Below are 18,394 nucleotides of genomic sequence, written 5' to 3' on the forward strand. Positions count from 1 at the left end.
TTATATATTTTAGTTTACTAAATCCACATTAGTTAAGCAATTTTTGTTATATTAATGTTCAATTTTCTACATATAATTTGTGAAAAATTGTTTAAATTTACTGATATTACTGCTAAAGGATCTTTTTTCTTAATGGGCATGAAAAACTATACATATTCCTTTTTTTAACTATACAAAAACACAAAATTTCTATTTCAATAAAAACAACTGGAATTTATAAAATAATGAAATCATGACAAAAAATGTATCAAACACTAAAATAAAATAAAGTAGCAGTCAATTTTAACAATAAGACTCGTATCTTATGAAATTTTCATAAAATAGTACAATAATCATTATCATATATGTTACTATAGAGCAACTATAATATTATTCTTTTGCCATATAATATTTTAGAACATTTTTGCAGTCCATGAATAATATAATAATATAATAATAGATAATATATATATACACACATACATATATATATATATATAGATTATATCATATATATTATATATAGTAATCATACATAGTATATATAATATATATATTAGAATTATATATATACATATATATATAATATATATAATTTGCAATAGATATAGAATATGCATAAAATAATCAGTTGATAATAATTTCTATTATTATCCAATGATCAAGCATAATTGTTACACGTAAACTTAAAACGTTGTAATAAGCCCTTGCACCTTTATAACAAAGAAAGGTGAGTCCTTTCAGCCACAGGCACCAGGTTATATGTCCATCAAAATTTAAAATAGTAATTGATTTAAATGACACTTGCTTACAATATTGTTCTCGCATAGATTTTTTCATTATCAACAAAAGTTTAAGCATTTTACAAGGGTTCGTCCATATATTACAGTTTTTTCTTCTGTTCCATATTTTATTTTTTATTTCATTTTTAATTTGTACGTTTAAGAAACACCTTTCGATGAATAGCACGCAACACCACACTATATGCTTACAACTGTCAGCAAGGTTACCCAATATCCCTTGAAATTGTATTACGTTCCTCTTCATAGTAGTTATGATTAGATAATATTTGTGATGCCGACGCAACGCTAATTATCATACAATGTCGATTATTTAACAGAAGGAAATAGTCTCAATGATGACAAGTTTTGTCACAGGAATTAGAAGCCTTGTGTATCCAAGAAAGCAAAGATAAGTAGTAAGACGATAATTAGTCGTAGCGTGCTTTCTTTACGATGATTACTATTATGAACAGTATTATATTCTTGTTGTATCCATCGCTACTGGCGTGAACCTCCTCTGCCTCTACCACGACCACCATCTCGATCCTATACAAACAAATATATTACTATTTAAAAAATGTTATCTCACATAATTTTAAATTTCTCTTATAATATTTATATAGCAATTATAATATTGTAATGTTATTATTTACTTTGCGTTGATGATGTAAATGCGATTGATGAGGATGATGATCCCTTGACAAGTCCGAATGTCCTCTATTTCTATGATTGGAAGAATGATGATGTTGTATAGCATTTGATGGAGCCTTGCGTTGATCTTCTTCTGCCTGTTTACGTTCATAATGTCCAAAGTCATCAAAAATACTAGTTGAATGCCGATAAGTATGTAATATACGTAGCACTGTTACGCCTTTTGCATGAGGGACTTCCTGTGCATCCCTTGAATTAGTCACTGGTTTATTTTCATTGTTTTCTAATCTAATGTGACGAAGTTGCACATTAGGAACATCTTTAACATAAATCCAACGTACGCGAAATTGACCTTTCCATTTATCTTGCGACCATACAGAGCTATTGCTCTTATAATCAACAGGTGACACCATTTGTGCCATACCACAAAAGTGACCAGATCCATTGACAGAAAAGAACAAATATAAAGGTGCTCCTTCACGGCTGGCTTCTTTATATGCTTGATCCAATCTTTTATTACCATGTTCAGTACTGCACCAAATTTCATATTTAATGGATCTATGAATGTCATCCTCAGAATAAGACTTGATTACGAAAAACCTAGCTCCAGGAGCAGTTTCATCAAATTCTACAGGATTATAATCATTTTTCACTTTCAACTCGTCTAAAACAGGATGTGATTGTGATTGTGTAATTTGCTGTTGTTGTAGCTGCAGTTGCTGTGGTTGCTGCTGCTGCTGCTGCTGCTGTTGTTGCTGCTGTTGCTGTTGTTGCTGCTGCTGCTGTTGGTGTTGATGCTGAGGTTGTGGGGGCATGTGAATCTGTGATTGCGGAGGCGATGGAGGTGTTGTAGGTTGTCTATTCCAACATGGTGGCGGAGGAGGAGGTCTCTGTCTCTGAGCCAATGGTGGAGGAGGTGGAACAGGAGGTTGTACCTGTGGTGGCGGTGGTGCTGTTGGAGGCGGTGCAGAAGATTTACCTTCACCCCATGTTCCAATGTCCATATTATGCTTTCCTGGCACAATAGGTGGTGGTGGCATTCCAGCCTTTTTCTTCATTCCTTGGGAAGATGAAAGTGGTGGGACTGGCTTTGCAGGTTGACTTGCAACACTGGCCCATGTTATCTTTCTGGGTTCCTTCGTTTCTGGTTTTATTGATTGATTAGATGATGTTTGTTGATCCTGTCGTGGTACTTCTCCACTTCCTAATGACAAGCCTTGTACACTTTGTTCAATAGTCTTAATTTCTGCATTGCTAGGTGTTGGATAATTTTCATTTCCACGTGGTGCCTGGTAATAATCTTCATAGCGCGTTTTTCTTGGAGTGCCCCAAGCACTAAAATCACCATTTCCATGAAAATAATTAAAAGCAGGCTGACCAAATGTACTAAAACCACCTCCTGCACTAGCAGAAAACATTCCATCCATTCCGTATGCATCGTGACCTATTTGACCTCCATAGCCAGAAAGAAATGCAACGGGATCTGTTCCATTTGACCAAGTACCATCCCCAGCACCAAATGTTTGATAAGGGAATGAAGTACCTGCATAATAAGGGCTATATGGATCACCAGTTCCAATTGGATAACTAGAATGATGGGTACTATTGCCTCCTCTCCATGAGTCAAATCCAGTATCTTCTCCACCAGCATGTTCTGTCTGTGGTTGCTGCTGGTGTTCTTTAGGACCATTGCTCACTACCAAGATGAAATTTTACTTCATTAATATATATATAATAAACTTTCTCAATAGTACAATTTACAACTAATTCTCTAATTTAGTTTAAACAAATATCTTTCATTGAAATTAAATATCCCAGTATATTGTTAGAATTATTTGCATTTAACAATTAAATGTCATAAAGAAGACATAAGTTATAAAACAAAACACTCTCATGACTCAGAATTTAAAATCATATGATCATGTGGTATAATTACACATTCCTATTAAAAAATTAAGAAATTCTTTTTTATACAAAATTTTCAAAATCTCATGATTAATAGAAATTCTTTTCAAACAATTAAAAACAATTATGCATTAAAAATTTTAATACATGGAAATTAATTAGAATTACATACAAAGTACATAAAAAAAAATTCTTTCATCTTCCAATAGGAAAATTAAATTAATCAATTGAAAGTGATTTCAAGATTTTTAATATTATAGGGAAATATTAATTACAATAGTAAGTTATTTCGATACAATAATTATAACTAGTACACGATATTTGGACAAATTACTATAAATTGATAGTAATTTTCAGCTAAATTATGTAATATTTTTAATAATTTCACTTGTCCAACTGACGTTGCCGAAATAATACGAAAAAATGTATTACTTCTTAAGATTTCTACAAATACTTCGATAGAAAAAAATACTACATAAGAAAAAAAAAATGAAAAAAAAGAAGAAACCGTAATTCTAAATTTAATGAGAAAAAAAATAGCATGAAATAATTTTATTGATAACCTAACATACTTGGAATATATCGAAACATACAAATAGGTTAACGCACTATGTATATATACATATATAGAGATCGGCTAAAAATATAGATAACAACATTTGGTATTAGTTTAAAAAACTATGCACGCACATTAACTTGCCGAGGCACCAACAAGCGTCGATAAATTTATACACAACAGACATAAATCCCGGAGTAGGTGTACTTTAACGGATAAAAAAAAAACCTATGTGCTCGAGTAATTTTTATTACAAGGGACGGCTCGTGCTCTCTTAGAAGACGCATTTAGCAATTAGGGAACATTTGAAAAATCGCAAGAGGATACAAAAGTCTCACCTTGATTATTGGTTTGTCCTTTCATCCGCTGCATTCCGTTGCATGGAAAAATATACAAAATTTAGAATGGCTGTCTTCAGTGAAAGGTATCTGCAGTATAGCGGTGTGGTAGCAAGTCAACACACTGACCTGATTTGAAACAGCACCTGCCAATCCAGTTGACATAACCTGTCACACACTCGGTCTGCTCTTCACAGACGCCGAACAGACGGCTGTGCCTTAATAAAATAAAGTTTTTAAACGCAATACCACAATTACATACGACCACCGTTATACCATTCGAAGTACGCGTACACTTCTCTGGAAAGGAGTCCTTCAACTTTAATATTCGCTAAACCTGAGACCTCCGCGTATCTTTCCGTAATGTCTTGCCGCGAGAGAGTCTCAGGGATCAGAAATCCTTTCCCGTTGCACTTCTAGACAGATAAATTTCCACAAAATTCTCAACTCCGAATAATAACTACGTGACGTGCACTGACCTCTCGTATGTATTAACAGATTGTCTAACATTCGCGACAATAAGATCCCTATACGATTATTTCGGTGGACGTGTTTTTTCTACAGTCTCGTACGATCAGATTAGATTTAATATTAAAAAGAAATATTCCTTTTCTATTATTATTTCTTATCCGTGTCTTATAGACTTACTAACATTGATATTCTTTTCTGCTGCAAGGTATAAACGATGGTCTTTCATCTCGATATTTACTAGCTTCTGCTATGATGATTAGACCTAGAGAATCAATGTTGAGTATGGTCGTGTCTGATAAATCTAGTTCATACGAATGAGGAATTAATTCCCGCAATACACAATAAAATATAATATAATGTTTGTATTTATATGAATTATATAGAAAAAACTTTACATGTAACACGATACTACTATTTTGACAGAAATTTCATTTAATATTTCTACCATTATAATACAAACTAGGGTAATATTTAGTTATTTTTTTCTTAATAATTATATTTGACTCATTAATATAGAATTGAAAATATTTTATTGACCATTGTTAATAATAAATGATATTAATACCATAAGTTTTATTTTTTAATATCTAATAAAAAATAAAAAATGATTTGTTAAACTAATACTGTAACTATAATGCTTTTAATTATATAAATATATATATTTATATAATTTTATATATATATATATACATAAAGAAATATTTTAATATAGTTATTAAAATATTGATTAATTTTTAAAATCTTTCGATTTAAATTTCATGTAAATTATATTCACTTCACACATATTTAAACATATAAAATAAAATATTTTACGTAAGATATCAGTTTGCTTTATGATAAATAATAATTATAATAATATTTCAATTAATTAAAACAGTAATTTGTTTTGTAATTATAATTTGTAATATAATAATGCAATATTTTCACTAATTAATATCTTAGTAATAATAAGTATTTCTAGTAAGTAATATATAAGAAATAATATATTGTCATTTTATTCATGTATTATAATATATATATATTATATAACGTATTAATAGATACTTGCTGGAAATATTCTTTTAGTCATCAAATAAATAGAAGTTGATATATCCAACTTCAATATATTTCTATATTTTTTAGTCCTTAAATCTTCAAAGTACAAACTTTATAAAAATCTTTAAATATATAAACTGTGATAGTTTCAAGACATTTATTGCACAAAGAAAAAAGAATGTATTTATTATTTATTTATTTTATTTCAGTATACTTATAACATATAAATATACAATATTATGGCCACAAAAAATATGTCAAACATAGAATTACTCTAAATACATATTTATAATAGTTGATTTGAACAATTTTATCAGTATATTACTACAATGTAATATTCTTAATCATACATAATTAAAAAAAGTAAAGGAAAAAATAGAAATTAAAATTAATTTCAATTTCAATATATAGAATCTTACAACATCATTTTCTTTACTTTTACAAATATACAATTATCTATTATATACTGTAATTATATCTAATACATCTGTTTTCAGTTTATTATCATTAAACAATTATAATCTTGTAAAATGGATTCTTTAATAGATCATTAACTTAATCTCTGCTTATTTGATCATGCAAATTACTTTTTACAAACATACTTATTAAACATTCAAATTTAACTATTTTAAGGAAAACAGTATCATATATATTCAATTTTCTTGTATGTATTAAGGAAGAGTTTCAATTCATTGTAAATAATAAAAAAGATATAAATATAATAAATGTTAAATTTTATCAGTTAGATATTTAAAAATTTATTATAATACTTTTATGCAAATGTCAGAAGTAATTTAGTTTTGAATATATACGATACAGACATTTACTTTGAATATGTTTCACATTCAAGATAAAGTCTTTGGTTATAAACTTTCTCTTGCAATAAGGGAGACTCTTGCAGAATATCTTGTATTTGTATAGACGAACAGCACCATTTGTCACACAAGATGCAAATCTTTTGTATTTTCTTAACACAAATTCAGTTTCTTGTTAGCCATGAAAAAGCTTTAAGAATTAAATACGTCAATGTTAACGCATATATAATTTTTTCTCTTTGTTGACGTTGCAGCATTTCGAGTTCGATAGCCATTACTCGACGATTTAATTTCCCTACTTGTCGACGTAAATGTTGTATCTCTTCACTAGGTGGTAGAGAAACATTAAGTGCGCTATATGAAGGTGTTTGTTCTCTAGAAAAAAATTATATTCTCAAAAAGAAGGTAAGATATGCAGAAAGGACCAATAGCTTTCATTATTTCACGTCTTATAAAATAACAAGTTTTCAGGTTTTAGCAAATTAGTGATTATAACATTACATTGATACAAATGTATTTGTAATATCTATTATGATGTATTTTAGTCTTTTCTTAATACTAAATTATTAATTAAACAGGTGAAATTATTGAAACATTTGTTATTTTAAAAGATAGAAAGGTATAATACATAAGGATATCCTTGAAATATTTGAAAACATTACATGAAAAAAAGTACACATTATGACTTTCCTCATATTAAATAAGTCTTTTCATATTTCTAAAAATAACAGAAATAATAAAAACTAGTTATTGGTCCACTTGGTGTATATAATTATATATATATATATATATATATATATATATATATATATATATATATATATATATATATATATATATATNATATATATGGATTGAAAAGTATTAGTTATTATTACTAGTTATTACCTAGCATGCCTAACTATTTGTGTTTCTGTAGAATATTGTGGTTTAGATACTACTGATTCCTTAGTTTCTGTTGAATATGAATTTAGTTCTTCATCAGCTGCCGGAAAATAATGGTTATCCAATGTCAAAATCCTTGGTGGAGTCTACCGATATAATAAAAAAAATTGCAAAATATTTCATACATATCGTTTCAGAATAAAATCAAATCCAAGAATGATTTTTTGAAATATACACACATTTAAGTTCATTCAAAACTTTCAAATATTTACCTGCACCCTAACCATGCCTGGCTCAGGTGGCAAAACAGCATTTTCTAATGTAATTTCTCTTGGTGGTGCTTTAGTTCCAACATGTTGTTCTTGTCCTAAATTTAATCACATATAACATCACTTTTATTTTTATATACAAGCAATAACTTTACAAAATATATTTTTAATGAAGAAACCAACTTAGTTATGTAACAATGAATGTATAATTAACATGTGGCAAAAAATTATATATTTACCAACAACCAAAATTCTGTCTGGAACATGCATTTCAAATTTCTCTGCTCCAACCACCTGATTCCAGCTGGAACCATTTGTATCTATTTCTTCGTCTGTGTAGTCGCCACTTACACGAATGCTTTTTGGTACACGCATCCTTTTGTTAATGTCCAAAGTAAAATTTGGGTCATAAAAATTGTCAGCCTCTCCATTAAAAACAGTAGGACTATGTGCTTTTGACATTATAACTAAAATAATTAAAAACAAAATTCAGACCTATATTTTCTCCCTTTTCTTTACTAAATTTGTTAACTTACAAAATATAATATAAATAATTTGTATGACTTATTTTGTATTCTTACTGCAGAAAATTAAAAATAAAACGTAATAAATGGAAAAAAGAAGAAAATGGGAATTTACATTTCACCGTAAAGAACGAAAGTTTGAGAACTTCTTATCTTTATCAATTAATGATGAATAGCCTGGTGATTGTAGCAATAAACTGCATGTGTTTGATAATTTTAAAGTACTGTACAATGACGACACAAAAGTCGCACGACTTAAACGTCGTGTAATAATAACAAATTAAAAGTAATTATACACCATAAGCTATGTTTATTAGCAGTAACTATTGCAATGAACTGTTTTGCGTGCAAAAAGAAAAAAACACCTCTCCCAATGCTCGAATAATTACCTTCTTGCAACTGTTCGATCGTTGAACACAAACTCGTCACGCGAAGTTGGCAATAAATGTTCTGTACAAAGGCTGCAATTGTGCCAATCGAAAGTAATCGATAACTAGGAATTTATCGATTTTAACGAAACTCCCGCCAAAAGTGACAGTGTATCTGCCATTAAATTCACGTTCAGGCGTTTTCATTTTCTTCCATGTGCGAATGTTCTTTGATTTTGTTATCTAGAATCTAAACTGAACTGTATTACGGTTCTTTTTGACATTTCACATCAAGAATTTATTTTTAAAAAATATGAGTGACACACAATGTAAGCGTTTCCAATTATATTTTAACTTTATTTCTACGATTTTAAAATTGGACTTGTATTTGATTACATCTATCGTTTAACTATTAGTTAAATTTGTTCTGTTTTCAAATGTCTATTAAATATATTAAATATGACTTCGTTGCTCAAAAATATTTTTATAAAAAATCACGAACAAAATTTCAATGTAAAGTTGGATTTATTAAATTGTAAAGGTTTATTAAATTGTATTAATCATAAATTTAGCAGGTAGAGCTAAACGCCAGAAGATCGATAAAACTGGAAGGTTGTCAGCTTTAGAAAAATTGAAGCAATTAAAAGGTAGTAAACATAAGTATGAAATAGATGAATTGGAAAATGTTTATGAAGAAGTTGATGAGAAAGAGTATTCCAAAACTGTGATAGAAAGGCAAAATGATGATTGGATTGTTGATGATGGTAATAACTTTAAAACTCTTATTGTAGTAACAAACGTAAATAGCAAATTAATTTTTTGTTTTCTTTGAATAATTATTACAATACAATTCTTTGTTGCAAAAGGAGAGAGTGGTTATATTGAAGATGGTAGAGAAATTTTTGACGACGACTTGGATGATAAAAGTATACAAGAAGCAAGAAAACATAAAATTGCAGGCCCTAGAAAAAATAAAAAAGATGATGCTAAGAAGAAAGGAAACATTCAAAATATGTTGATAAATATGTCTTCCAAAAAGAAAACTGATACTAAATTGAATGATGATAGTATTTTGGGAGATTTAATGTCTGAATTAAAAAAAGATGATACACCAAAGCAGTCAAAATCAAGATCTATTAAAAATAAATTTTGTACTACGCCAAAATTAAGTGAAAAGTAACTAATTTTTCTATATATTTAGATATTCGTGTTTTGATATATCTAATATAGTTTTTATATAATCATTTTTACATTAATAATTTTTATAATTATAATTTTCAGAACTGTAGAAAAAAAGATGGAATCAATTTCTGAATGTGAAAAAATACGATATGATGATGATGATGATGATACTTTGATAATGTTTGATAAACCAGAAAAGGTAAACATGCACAAACAAACAGAATCAATATCCCAAGTAGAGAACATTACTTCAAATGAAAATAGTAGTCAAATAATTATAGATGATACTAGTAATTCAGAAATTACAACATTGAGTCTACAGTCAGAAGAGCATGTTAAAGAAACAAGCAGCAGTCAAATAATTGAAACAGAAACTGAAGATCTTAGTCAATTTGTTGGAGATGTAAGTTCTATTACTCAATAATATTTTGAAAGGGTATTTAGACTATTATATTATATTTATTACAGTTCTCTGTAGATTTTGAAGATGACAATATTGATCAGAATGAAAAGCCAATGTTGCCTATCAATAAAGAAAATAAGGAAAACAAATCAAGCACTCAAATGAAAATGAAAGATGTTGAAAAAAAAAACTTTGATTTGGAAAATTTCAATGCAACATTGGACATTGGATTTGAAACACAAATGTCAAATATTGAAGTATCTGCTGATACTACAGAAGTGCCTTTACCACTTGTAACTAATGCAAATAACGAAGAAGTATTCAGATTTTATTGGTGGGATGCATATGAAGATCCATATAAACAACCTGGAGTTGTATATTTATTTGGAAAAGTTTTTGTACCCTCTATAAAAGAATATTGTTCTTGCTGTTTAACAGTAAAAAATATTCCACGGAGAATTTATCTTCTTCCTAGAGTATATGTATGTCTATTAGGATTTATTTTAATTTTAATATTATTAGAAATTTTTACATATCGTCTATCATCTATTAATTTTTCTTCTCTGACATTAATAAAATAATTATATAATTAATGTAAATTTTAGATAAAGTCATCGTCGGCAGAAAATGATGAGAAAGAACGACTAAATACGATAGAAGATGTATATAAAGAATTTAATCAATTTGCAAACAAGTTAGGAATAAAGGAATTCCGTAGCAGCAAAGTTTCCAAAAACTATGCTTTTGAACAAGAAGGTACTCCAGCAAAATCGGATTATTTGGAAGTAAGATATTCTACAAGTTATCCACCTGTACCTTCTAATTATTCTGGACCGTCAATAGAACGTGTTTTTGGAACAACAATAAATTCTTTAGAGTTACTTCTAATTGAAAGAAATATTAAGGGACCATGTTGGTTAGATGTTAAGTGTCCATTACCTACTGGTGTACAAACTAGTTGGTGCAAAATAAAGGTATAGCAGTTATATTTATTATTATAAATAAATGTATTATGTAATTAATCATTTATAGTATAATTGAATAGGTAAATTGTATGAAGATGGAGAATATATCTGTTTTCTCTGACTCTCAAACATTGCCACCGTTAGTACTGATAACATTAAATATACGAACCTCTTTCAATACAAAATTACAACAAAATGAAGTAGTTATGATTGCAGTTCTTATACATCATAAATACCATATTGACAAAGAACCACCAAAACCACCATTTCAACAACATTTTTGTCGTATGTTAACTTATTGAATCATTATTTGAAATATTTGTAGTATTTTCAATATTTGAGCATTATATTTTAACATTATTTTACATAGTAATTACACATCCACGCGATATGCCTTGGCCAAGACAAGCACGAGAAATGCTCTCAAACATTTCATATACTACATTAATGAAATTTGAAACAGAAACGGACTTACTTGAAGAACTATTAAAAATAATAAATACTGCAGATCCAGATTTGTTGATTGGATATGATTGTGGCTTTCAATTTGATATTTTAATGCAAAGAATGATTACATTGAAGGTTTCAAATTGGAGCAGATTTGGAAAATTAAGACGTTCTGTACCACCTTTAATAAGGGTATATATATTTATAAAGAGTACAATATTAAAGATATAGAAATACAAAAAAATATGTGTTTTAGGGTAAGGTAAACTTAAATCAAGCAGCAGCTGGTCGACCTATCTGTGACATACAAGTTTCAGCTAAAGAATTAAATCTCAAAGTTAGAAGTTATGATTTACAATCTCTTTGCATCGCGGTAAATATTTAAAATATTTATTTCTACGATATTTATAATTAAAAAAAAATTAAATTCTAGTTGTTTTAACAGGTATTAAAGAAAAAAGAAAATGAATGTAAGGAAATAAAATCTAATAAATGTATATTATTTTATAGTACTCTGAATAAAATAGATAACTTAATTAAAATAACATTGACAGAAGCATTATATATTTTGTCTATTGTTTTTGAACTTAATGTTCTTCCACTTGCATTACAAATTACATGTATTGCTGGTAAGTATATATTGGTTTTTTGAATAATATAGACCTTTCAGTTAATATGCATTTATCTTATTTGTACAGGAAATGTTATATCAAGAACATTAACAGCAGGACGCGCAGAAAGAAACGAATATTTATTATTGCATGCATTTCATTTGAAAAATTATATAACACCTGATAAACGTATTACAAAAAGGGGAAAAGATAATGAAGGTAATGGCATATATTTTAAATGAATGATTATTACTTCATAATACATTTGTCATTGATATTATTTCATCTATAGAAAACACTAGTAAAAAGAAAGCGGCCTATGCTGGTGGCTTAGTTCTTGACCCAAAAAAGGGATTTTATGATAAACTCATTTTATTAATGGACTTTAATTCTTTATATCCTAGTATAATTCAAGAATACAATTTATGTTTTACTACTGTACCTGGAGCTGCATATGCTGAGTATGAGGTAAATTTATTTATTATTTTGGATTAAACAACTTTATTTATAAATATGTATGTAGAATTTTTTAATTTTATGTATAACCACATTTTTAACTATATTTTATGTATAAATATGTAGGATTTATCAATTCCTGAATCAAATTTAGAATTTGGAATAATTCCAACCGAAATTTGCAAATTAGTTGAAAGTAGAGTAGAAGTGAAAAAACTAATGAAAACACCAAATATTTCACCTGAATTGAAGATGCAATATAATATTCGACAGCTAGCTTTAAAACTTACAGCAAATTCTATGTATGGTTGTTTGGGTGCAACTCATTGTAGATTTTATGCTAAAGGACTTGCTGCCTTAGTTACAGGTAAAATATAGAAATAGAAGGAAATGAAATATAAATTTATTTGTAAATATATTTATAAAATATTGAATACTACTATAGCAAAAGGTCGAGAAATTTTGCAACATACAAAAAGCCTCGTTGAAAAATTGAATTATGAAGTTATATATGGAGACACTGATTCCATAATGATAAATACAAGTTTATTAGATTACGATGAAGTTTTTTCTGTTGGAAAAAAGGTAAATGCATAACTATGTTCAAATCAATACTATATTTTTATTTATTTTATATTTTGAAAATAATACTTATAAAATTGTAAATAGTAGTAAATGTGAAAATAATACTTGATAAAATTTGTGTATAGATAAAACAAGAAGTTAATAAATTATATAAACGAGTAGAATTAGATATTGATGGTGTATTCCGTTATTTGTTGCTTTTACAAAAAAAGAAGTATGCTGCAGTTACAATGACAAAATTACCTAATGGGCAAATAGAATTGACACAAGAACATAAAGGTTTAGATATTGTGCGAAGAGATTGGTGTCAATTAGCTTGTGATGTTGGAAAGTAAGTAAAATATAAACAGATTAGATTTTAAGCAGAATTTTAAATTTTAAATAATATTTACAATAGTGGTTATTTTTAGAAAAATTTTGGACCATCTTCTTTCTGATAAATTGTGTGATGATAGAATAGAACAAATTTTCAGTATGTTACATGATGTTGCACAAAATGTTCGTGAAAATCAAGTTCCTTTATCTTCTTTAATTATTACAAAACAATTATCAAAAAATCCAAATGAATATCCAGATACTAAGCAAGCTCATGTCCAAGTAGCTTTGAGATTAAATAAAGAAGGTGGTAGAATGTGGAAAGCTGGAGACACTATCCCTTATATTATATGCGATGTTTGTATTTGCCGATTTCACTATTATTTAATATTTATGTACTGTTTTTATAAACATTATCAATTGTATAGTTATTTTTCTATATAGGATGGAACAGAAAAATCTGCAACTGAAAGAGCATATCATATTGATGAATATAAAAAGAGTGACTCTTTAAAAATAGATATTAATTACTATTTACTAAGTCAAATTTTTCCTATTGTTTTGCGAATTTGTGAACCAATTGAAGGAATTGATGATGTTTTGTTAGCTAAATGCTTAGGTAAAATTTTAATCAACATAAATTTTATTATAGAATTTTATAATATGTATAAAATGTAAAATAAATAAATATGTATTATAAATAAAATTTATTTTGATAGGTTTGGAAAATATTTATAAATCTAGAAGAATAATACATCAAGAACATGGTGATATACCATTATTAATGGAAGAGGATAGATTTAGGTATTGCCTTCCTTTGAAATTTAATTGTAGAAACGAAAAATGTCAGTCAGAAATTATAATTAAAGATATTGTAAACGAAGAGGTAAGAGAAATTCATGATGAAACAATAACTTTTTTTTATAATATATATATACAATTATATATTCATCTATTTATATTTTTTATATTTATTTATTTATCTATTTGTTTACTATATATCGAAATATTTTATAGTTTGGAAATCAATTGTCACTTGCTTCCTGTTCAAATCCAGACTGCAAGGTACAACCATGGACATATATTAATACAATACAAAATGCGGTGACACTTGCTATACGAGAATTAGTTAACGAATATTACAATGGATGGTTAGAATGTGAAAATCCAACATGTGGTGAGCAAACACAAGAAATACCATTAGATTTTGAGCCAATATATCCAACTTGCAGAAAATGTAATGATGGTGAACTACATAGAGTTGTAAGTTAAAAAGTTTATCACTGTTTCTGAATATTTTGAATATATTAAAGATTAAAATATTGTTTAAAGTTTACAGATACAAAACTTTATAATCAAATGTGTTTTTATCTTCATCTTTTTGATGTAACTCAGTCAAAGTATAAAAGTAAGTATCTATATCTTTCTTCTTTTTTCTAGAAAGATAACCAACTGACTATAATAATTTATTGTTAGATTTGTTATCTCAATGTCCGCAAGGTATGAGAGAAGCATATGATTCATTAAAAGAAGCAATAGAAAAAATTTTAAGGCGAAATGCATTTTCTGTTGTGTGTTTGGATACGATCTTTTCAAATAATGATGAACAAGAAGAAAAATCAAGTTTATATACAGGTACTTTAGAAATATCAGATGGGCTGGATGATGAAGAAGTGGTAAATAATTTATATTTAAAAAATATTATATAATTTTTTACAATTATATCTCTGTAATTTTAATTTTTCTGTTTTAGTAAATATGTGATGATCAAACAAAAACTACCATACTACAAATAACTATAGGGTATAAATAATAGAATAAATGTTTTTATGTAAGTATGTATTAAATTTAATATTTTTTATACTTTAATTTTATTTGTTATTCAAAAATTATAACGTAAATATTAGAAGCATTAAAAAGTGTCTTAAGAATATTTTTTAAATATTTTATTTTAAGATAACTAAAATTATATAATATTTACAATTTATAATTTGAAACATTTTTGTGCATAAAACTAAAATATGTACTTAACAATAACTTATTCTTGTATATATTAAAAATACATTGTCAGGATAAATCAACAATAGATAATGTTTTAAACGAATATATAATTTATTATTTTTTGTTTTCTTTTACATTCATTACTATTATGACATTGACTTAACTATTAGAATATTAAGTCATTATTTTTTTCTTTAAATTTTTATTACAGTTATAGGTCAATAAAATAATAACTGAAATAATTTAATTTAAAACTCGTTTTTAAACTAAGACTAATAATATAAAAACTATATTATTTGTAAACATCTGTAAAAAAAGAAATTAAAGCTATAACTTAAAAAAATCAAAATGAAAATTAATTTATTTTTTCTGTACATTATTACAAATAATAAAAATTGATCTATGGAGTGTGTTTTGTAAGTATATGTTTGCCACTATATATTCAAGTTATATGCATGAATATATTTTACACATATTATGTGCTATATGGTGGCAAACCAAATAACTCAGGTTGAAATTCTTCAAGACTGTTTACTATCAATGTTGGATTTTCAATATAATTTTTTGGTAACATTGGATCTGGAACCATAATAACTTGCATTCCAGCAGTAACTGCAGCTTTTACACCATTTGGAGCATCCTCAAATACAAGGCACTAAAAATGTAATATTCAATTTTTTAACAATTATAAAGCAAATCTAAAAAGTCGAAACTACAAATACTAACAAACCTTTGAGGGATCAGGATTATCAGTAAAACGCTTTGCAGCAATCAAAAAAATATCAGGTGCTGGTTTACCATTTGTAACTTCAGGATCAGAACCACCAAGAACTTTGTGGTTGAACAAGTCAAATATATGTTTCCATTTTTGGGTTTTTAATTCAAAATTTTCTTTATTAGAACTTGTAGCTAATGCTATTGGAATATTATTTTGTTTCAGATGTCTCAACAATTGTTCAACACCTGTTTTCAAATAAGACTAATGTATTTATTTAACAAAATTTTCTTTATTTACATATCTAAAATTTATATATTTAAAAATAATGTATTTCAACAATTGAAAATAAAACAACATCAAAAATATTTTGAACATTTTCATTAATCTTTTCTGATTTTTTAAAATCCTTATAAATTACCTGGCATAAGATTTGCAGAAGGAAATAATTCTTGATATAGTTTAACTACCTCATTTTCAAATTCATCTGCTGTTATTGGTAAAGATAACATCTCAACTGCAGCTTGTGCAACGTCCTTTGTTTTAAAACCCATAGTTTTTGCTTTATGGTCCCACGTGAATTCTTTTCCATAACGATTTGTAATATGATTAATGGCTTTGGTGTAAATTAGTTCTGTATCTATTGAAATTTTAATACAGGATTACTTATATAATTGATGTATTATGTAAGTACTTATTTAACTTACTGATTTGAGCTATGATTCATAATTTAAATGTTAATGTTGTAGAAACTGTGTTGAGAAAATAGTTCCTCAATTAATGACAAATGAAAGACTTTTAACAGAAATTTATGTACATGCCCGCAAGTATGTATGTACAAGATTCTAACACAGCTTCTTAAGAATTAGAAGTAAAGCACATACAAACTCACGCATGATAAGTGCTATTTTAACCCTTTCTTTGACAGTAAAATCCGCTCATACAGATGCATGGTGTATTTTAATTTATATCCCTCATATTTCTTAATAATTGCCACTGAGATTTTATTCATTACTACACGTGCATAGACAAAACAAAATTACTGTATTCATATAAATAAATATTCACTTATTTACAGTTTAATATAGAGCTTGAAGTCATGAAGTAAATAAACATCCAATGTTAAACATCTAATTATCATGTTAAGTAGAGATACTTTTTAATCGAATCTCTATAATTAATTCATAACATAGAAATACTGTATAACTTCATAGATGTGTAATGTAATGACAATGCAAATCACTTACTTAGCAATAACCCATCCATATCAAAAATACAATGTGTAACATTTTTATATTGATTTCGCAACATTTTTCAATGAATATCTAAAACTCTTGTAATAAATAGCACCTTGTGTAATTGAACTATTGAATTTTTAACTCTATATATTAATTCATTTTCTTTTTAAAGAATATTTTACGTATGGAACTTGTGTGCCCTTGACTGATAGTGCTAAGAATTAACACCACTACCATTACGACATTATGGCGCCAATTACGTAAGATATCTGTATAAAAATAAATCAATCATTTAATTGGTTTTCATATTTATTTTTATATCACATGTATTACATTCACTTTTCTATGAAACAGCGCGAAATACCATGAAATCTTTTAGAACTTAAAATTAAGCAGCCAATGCACAATAATTATACTTTAATAGTATAAAATTTTCAAAATAAGATAGTGTTTAATTAATTTTTAATGAGTCAGTAAAACAGATTTAGAATCAGTAGAATATTAAATTAAAACTACAATTTTAAATTATCCTTATTTGAAACATAAAATTATCTGTTTTGCCAGCAACTTCTTATAATGGGATATTATACATTATATAAAAATTATCAACAAAAATTCGAAGAATAAAAATCAAGATCGAAAAATTTAATTTCAACATTATTGCGCACTGAATGTAAAAATTTAATTTGTACTGATTAATTTTATTATTATTTCATAAAATAATTACACATATCGATCATATGTGATTATTAATAGACATTATTTTTACATTAATATATATAATACATAATATACACTGTAAGTTTCAAGCTTAAAGTCAAATAAATCCAATTTTGGTAATTCAAATTACACACATATTATAGACATTTGTTTATGCCGCCCACGTACATTCATAATA

At 27.1% G+C, this 18,394-nt stretch overlaps 4 protein-coding genes across 7 annotated transcripts; 1 reads left to right on the forward strand and 3 right to left on the reverse strand.

The window, feature by feature from the left end:
* Positions 1-795: 795 nt before the first annotated feature.
* LOC122530481 (YTH domain-containing family protein 3) lies at positions 796-4,482 on the reverse strand. The gene is made up of 4 exons (XM_043657487.1): positions 4,341-4,482; positions 4,212-4,239; positions 1,415-3,108; positions 796-1,307 (listed from the first exon to the last, which is right to left on the reverse strand). The coding sequence occupies exons 1-4, from the start codon at positions 4,374-4,376 to the stop codon at positions 1,260-1,262; spliced, it is 1,806 nt and encodes a 601-aa protein (XP_043513422.1). The 5' UTR covers positions 4,377-4,482; the 3' UTR covers positions 796-1,259.
* Position 4,483: 1 nt separating this feature from the next.
* LOC122530480 (DNA polymerase alpha catalytic subunit) lies at positions 4,484-15,386 on the forward strand. Of its 2 annotated transcripts, XM_043657484.1 has the most exons (22): positions 8,770-8,907; positions 9,151-9,342; positions 9,445-9,754; positions 9,860-10,163; positions 10,229-10,645; positions 10,769-11,137; positions 11,209-11,413; positions 11,499-11,767; positions 11,832-11,948; positions 12,021-12,204; positions 12,274-12,405; positions 12,479-12,654; positions 12,769-13,009; positions 13,088-13,227; positions 13,353-13,558; positions 13,638-13,899; positions 13,987-14,161; positions 14,262-14,428; positions 14,560-14,805; positions 14,875-14,950; positions 15,019-15,218; positions 15,296-15,386. In XM_043657484.1, exons 1-22 carry the CDS (start codon positions 8,892-8,894, stop codon positions 15,296-15,298), a joined length of 4,407 nt encoding a protein of 1,468 aa, XP_043513419.1. In that variant the 5' UTR covers positions 8,770-8,891; the 3' UTR covers positions 15,299-15,386. The 2 variants fall into 2 exon arrangements, with proteins under 2 accessions (XP_043513421.1, XP_043513419.1); XM_043657486.1 differs by lacking the exons at positions 8,770-8,907; positions 9,151-9,342; positions 9,445-9,754 and adding an exon at positions 4,484-4,592 and having other exon boundaries at positions 10,083-10,163.
* On the reverse strand, positions 6,137-8,733 carry LOC122530482 (transport and Golgi organization protein 11). Of its 2 annotated transcripts, none has more exons than XM_043657489.1 (5): positions 8,326-8,566; positions 7,926-8,153; positions 7,690-7,784; positions 7,421-7,563; positions 6,137-6,907 (listed from the first exon to the last, which is right to left on the reverse strand). In XM_043657489.1, exons 2-5 carry the CDS (start codon positions 8,146-8,148, stop codon positions 6,697-6,699), a joined length of 672 nt encoding a protein of 223 aa, XP_043513424.1. In that variant the 5' UTR covers positions 8,149-8,153; positions 8,326-8,566; the 3' UTR covers positions 6,137-6,696. The 2 variants fall into 2 exon arrangements, with proteins under 2 accessions (XP_043513424.1, XP_043513423.1); XM_043657488.1 differs by lacking the exon at positions 8,326-8,566 and adding an exon at positions 8,600-8,733 and having other exon boundaries at positions 6,486-6,907.
* Positions 15,387-15,635: 249 nt separating the features above from the next.
* On the reverse strand, positions 15,636-17,755 carry LOC122530505 (pseudouridine-5'-phosphatase-like). 2 transcript variants are annotated; one of them, XM_043657531.1, is made up of 5 exons: positions 17,506-17,746; positions 17,151-17,272; positions 16,680-16,898; positions 16,274-16,506; positions 15,636-16,198 (listed from the first exon to the last, which is right to left on the reverse strand). In XM_043657531.1, exons 2-5 carry the CDS (start codon positions 17,152-17,154, stop codon positions 16,019-16,021), a joined length of 636 nt encoding a protein of 211 aa, XP_043513466.1. In that variant the 5' UTR covers positions 17,155-17,272; positions 17,506-17,746; the 3' UTR covers positions 15,636-16,018. The 2 variants fall into 2 exon arrangements, with proteins under 2 accessions (XP_043513466.1, XP_043513465.1); XM_043657530.1 differs by lacking the exon at positions 17,151-17,272 and having other exon boundaries at positions 17,506-17,755.
* Positions 17,756-18,394: the final 639 nt, after the last annotated feature.

The sequence above is a fragment of the Frieseomelitta varia genome, unplaced genomic scaffold (genome assembly GCF_011392965.1).
Source record: "Frieseomelitta varia isolate USP_RPSP 00005682 unplaced genomic scaffold, Fvar_1.2 scaffold_345, whole genome shotgun sequence".
Classification (NCBI taxonomy): domain Eukaryota; kingdom Metazoa; phylum Arthropoda; class Insecta; order Hymenoptera; family Apidae; genus Frieseomelitta; species Frieseomelitta varia.

Coding starts and splice junctions, on each gene's coding strand:
- LOC122530480 (XM_043657484.1), top strand. Junction 10,164..10,228: donor TTAGTCAATTTGTTGGAGAT/GTAAGTTCTATT, acceptor TATTTATTACAG/TTCTCTGTAGATTTTGAAGA. Junction 14,806..14,874: donor ATGGTGAACTACATAGAGTT/GTAAGTTAAAAA, acceptor TATTGTTTAAAG/TTTACAGATACAAAACTTTA.
- LOC122530481 (XM_043657487.1), bottom strand. CDS start 4,376: ATGTCAACTGGATTGGCAGGTGCTGTTTCAAATCAG. Junction 4,240..4,340: donor CAGGTGCTGTTTCAAATCAG/GTCAGTGTGTTG, acceptor AACGGAATGCAG/CGGATGAAAGGACAAACCAA. Junction 3,109..4,211: donor AGGACAAACCAATAATCAAG/GTGAGACTTTTG, acceptor TCATCTTGGTAG/TGAGCAATGGTCCTAAAGAA.
- LOC122530482 (XM_043657489.1), bottom strand. CDS start 8,148: ATGTCAAAAGCACATAGTCCTACTGTTTTTAATGGAGAGGCTGACAAT. Junction 7,785..7,925: donor AGACAGAATTTTGGTTGTTG/GTAAATATATAA, acceptor GATTAAATTTAG/GACAAGAACAACATGTTGGA. Junction 7,564..7,689: donor CAGGCATGGTTAGGGTGCAG/GTAAATATTTGA, acceptor TTATATCGGTAG/ACTCCACCAAGGATTTTGAC.
- LOC122530505 (XM_043657530.1), bottom strand. CDS start 17,569: ATGTTGCGAAATCAATATAAAAATGTTACACATTGTATTTTTGATATG. Junction 16,899..17,505: donor TATGGATGGGTTATTGCTAA/GTAAGTGATTTG, acceptor AAATTTCAATAG/ATACAGAACTAATTTACACC. Junction 16,199..16,273: donor ATAATCCTGATCCCTCAAAG/GTTTGTTAGTAT, acceptor TTACATTTTTAG/TGCCTTGTATTTGAGGATGC.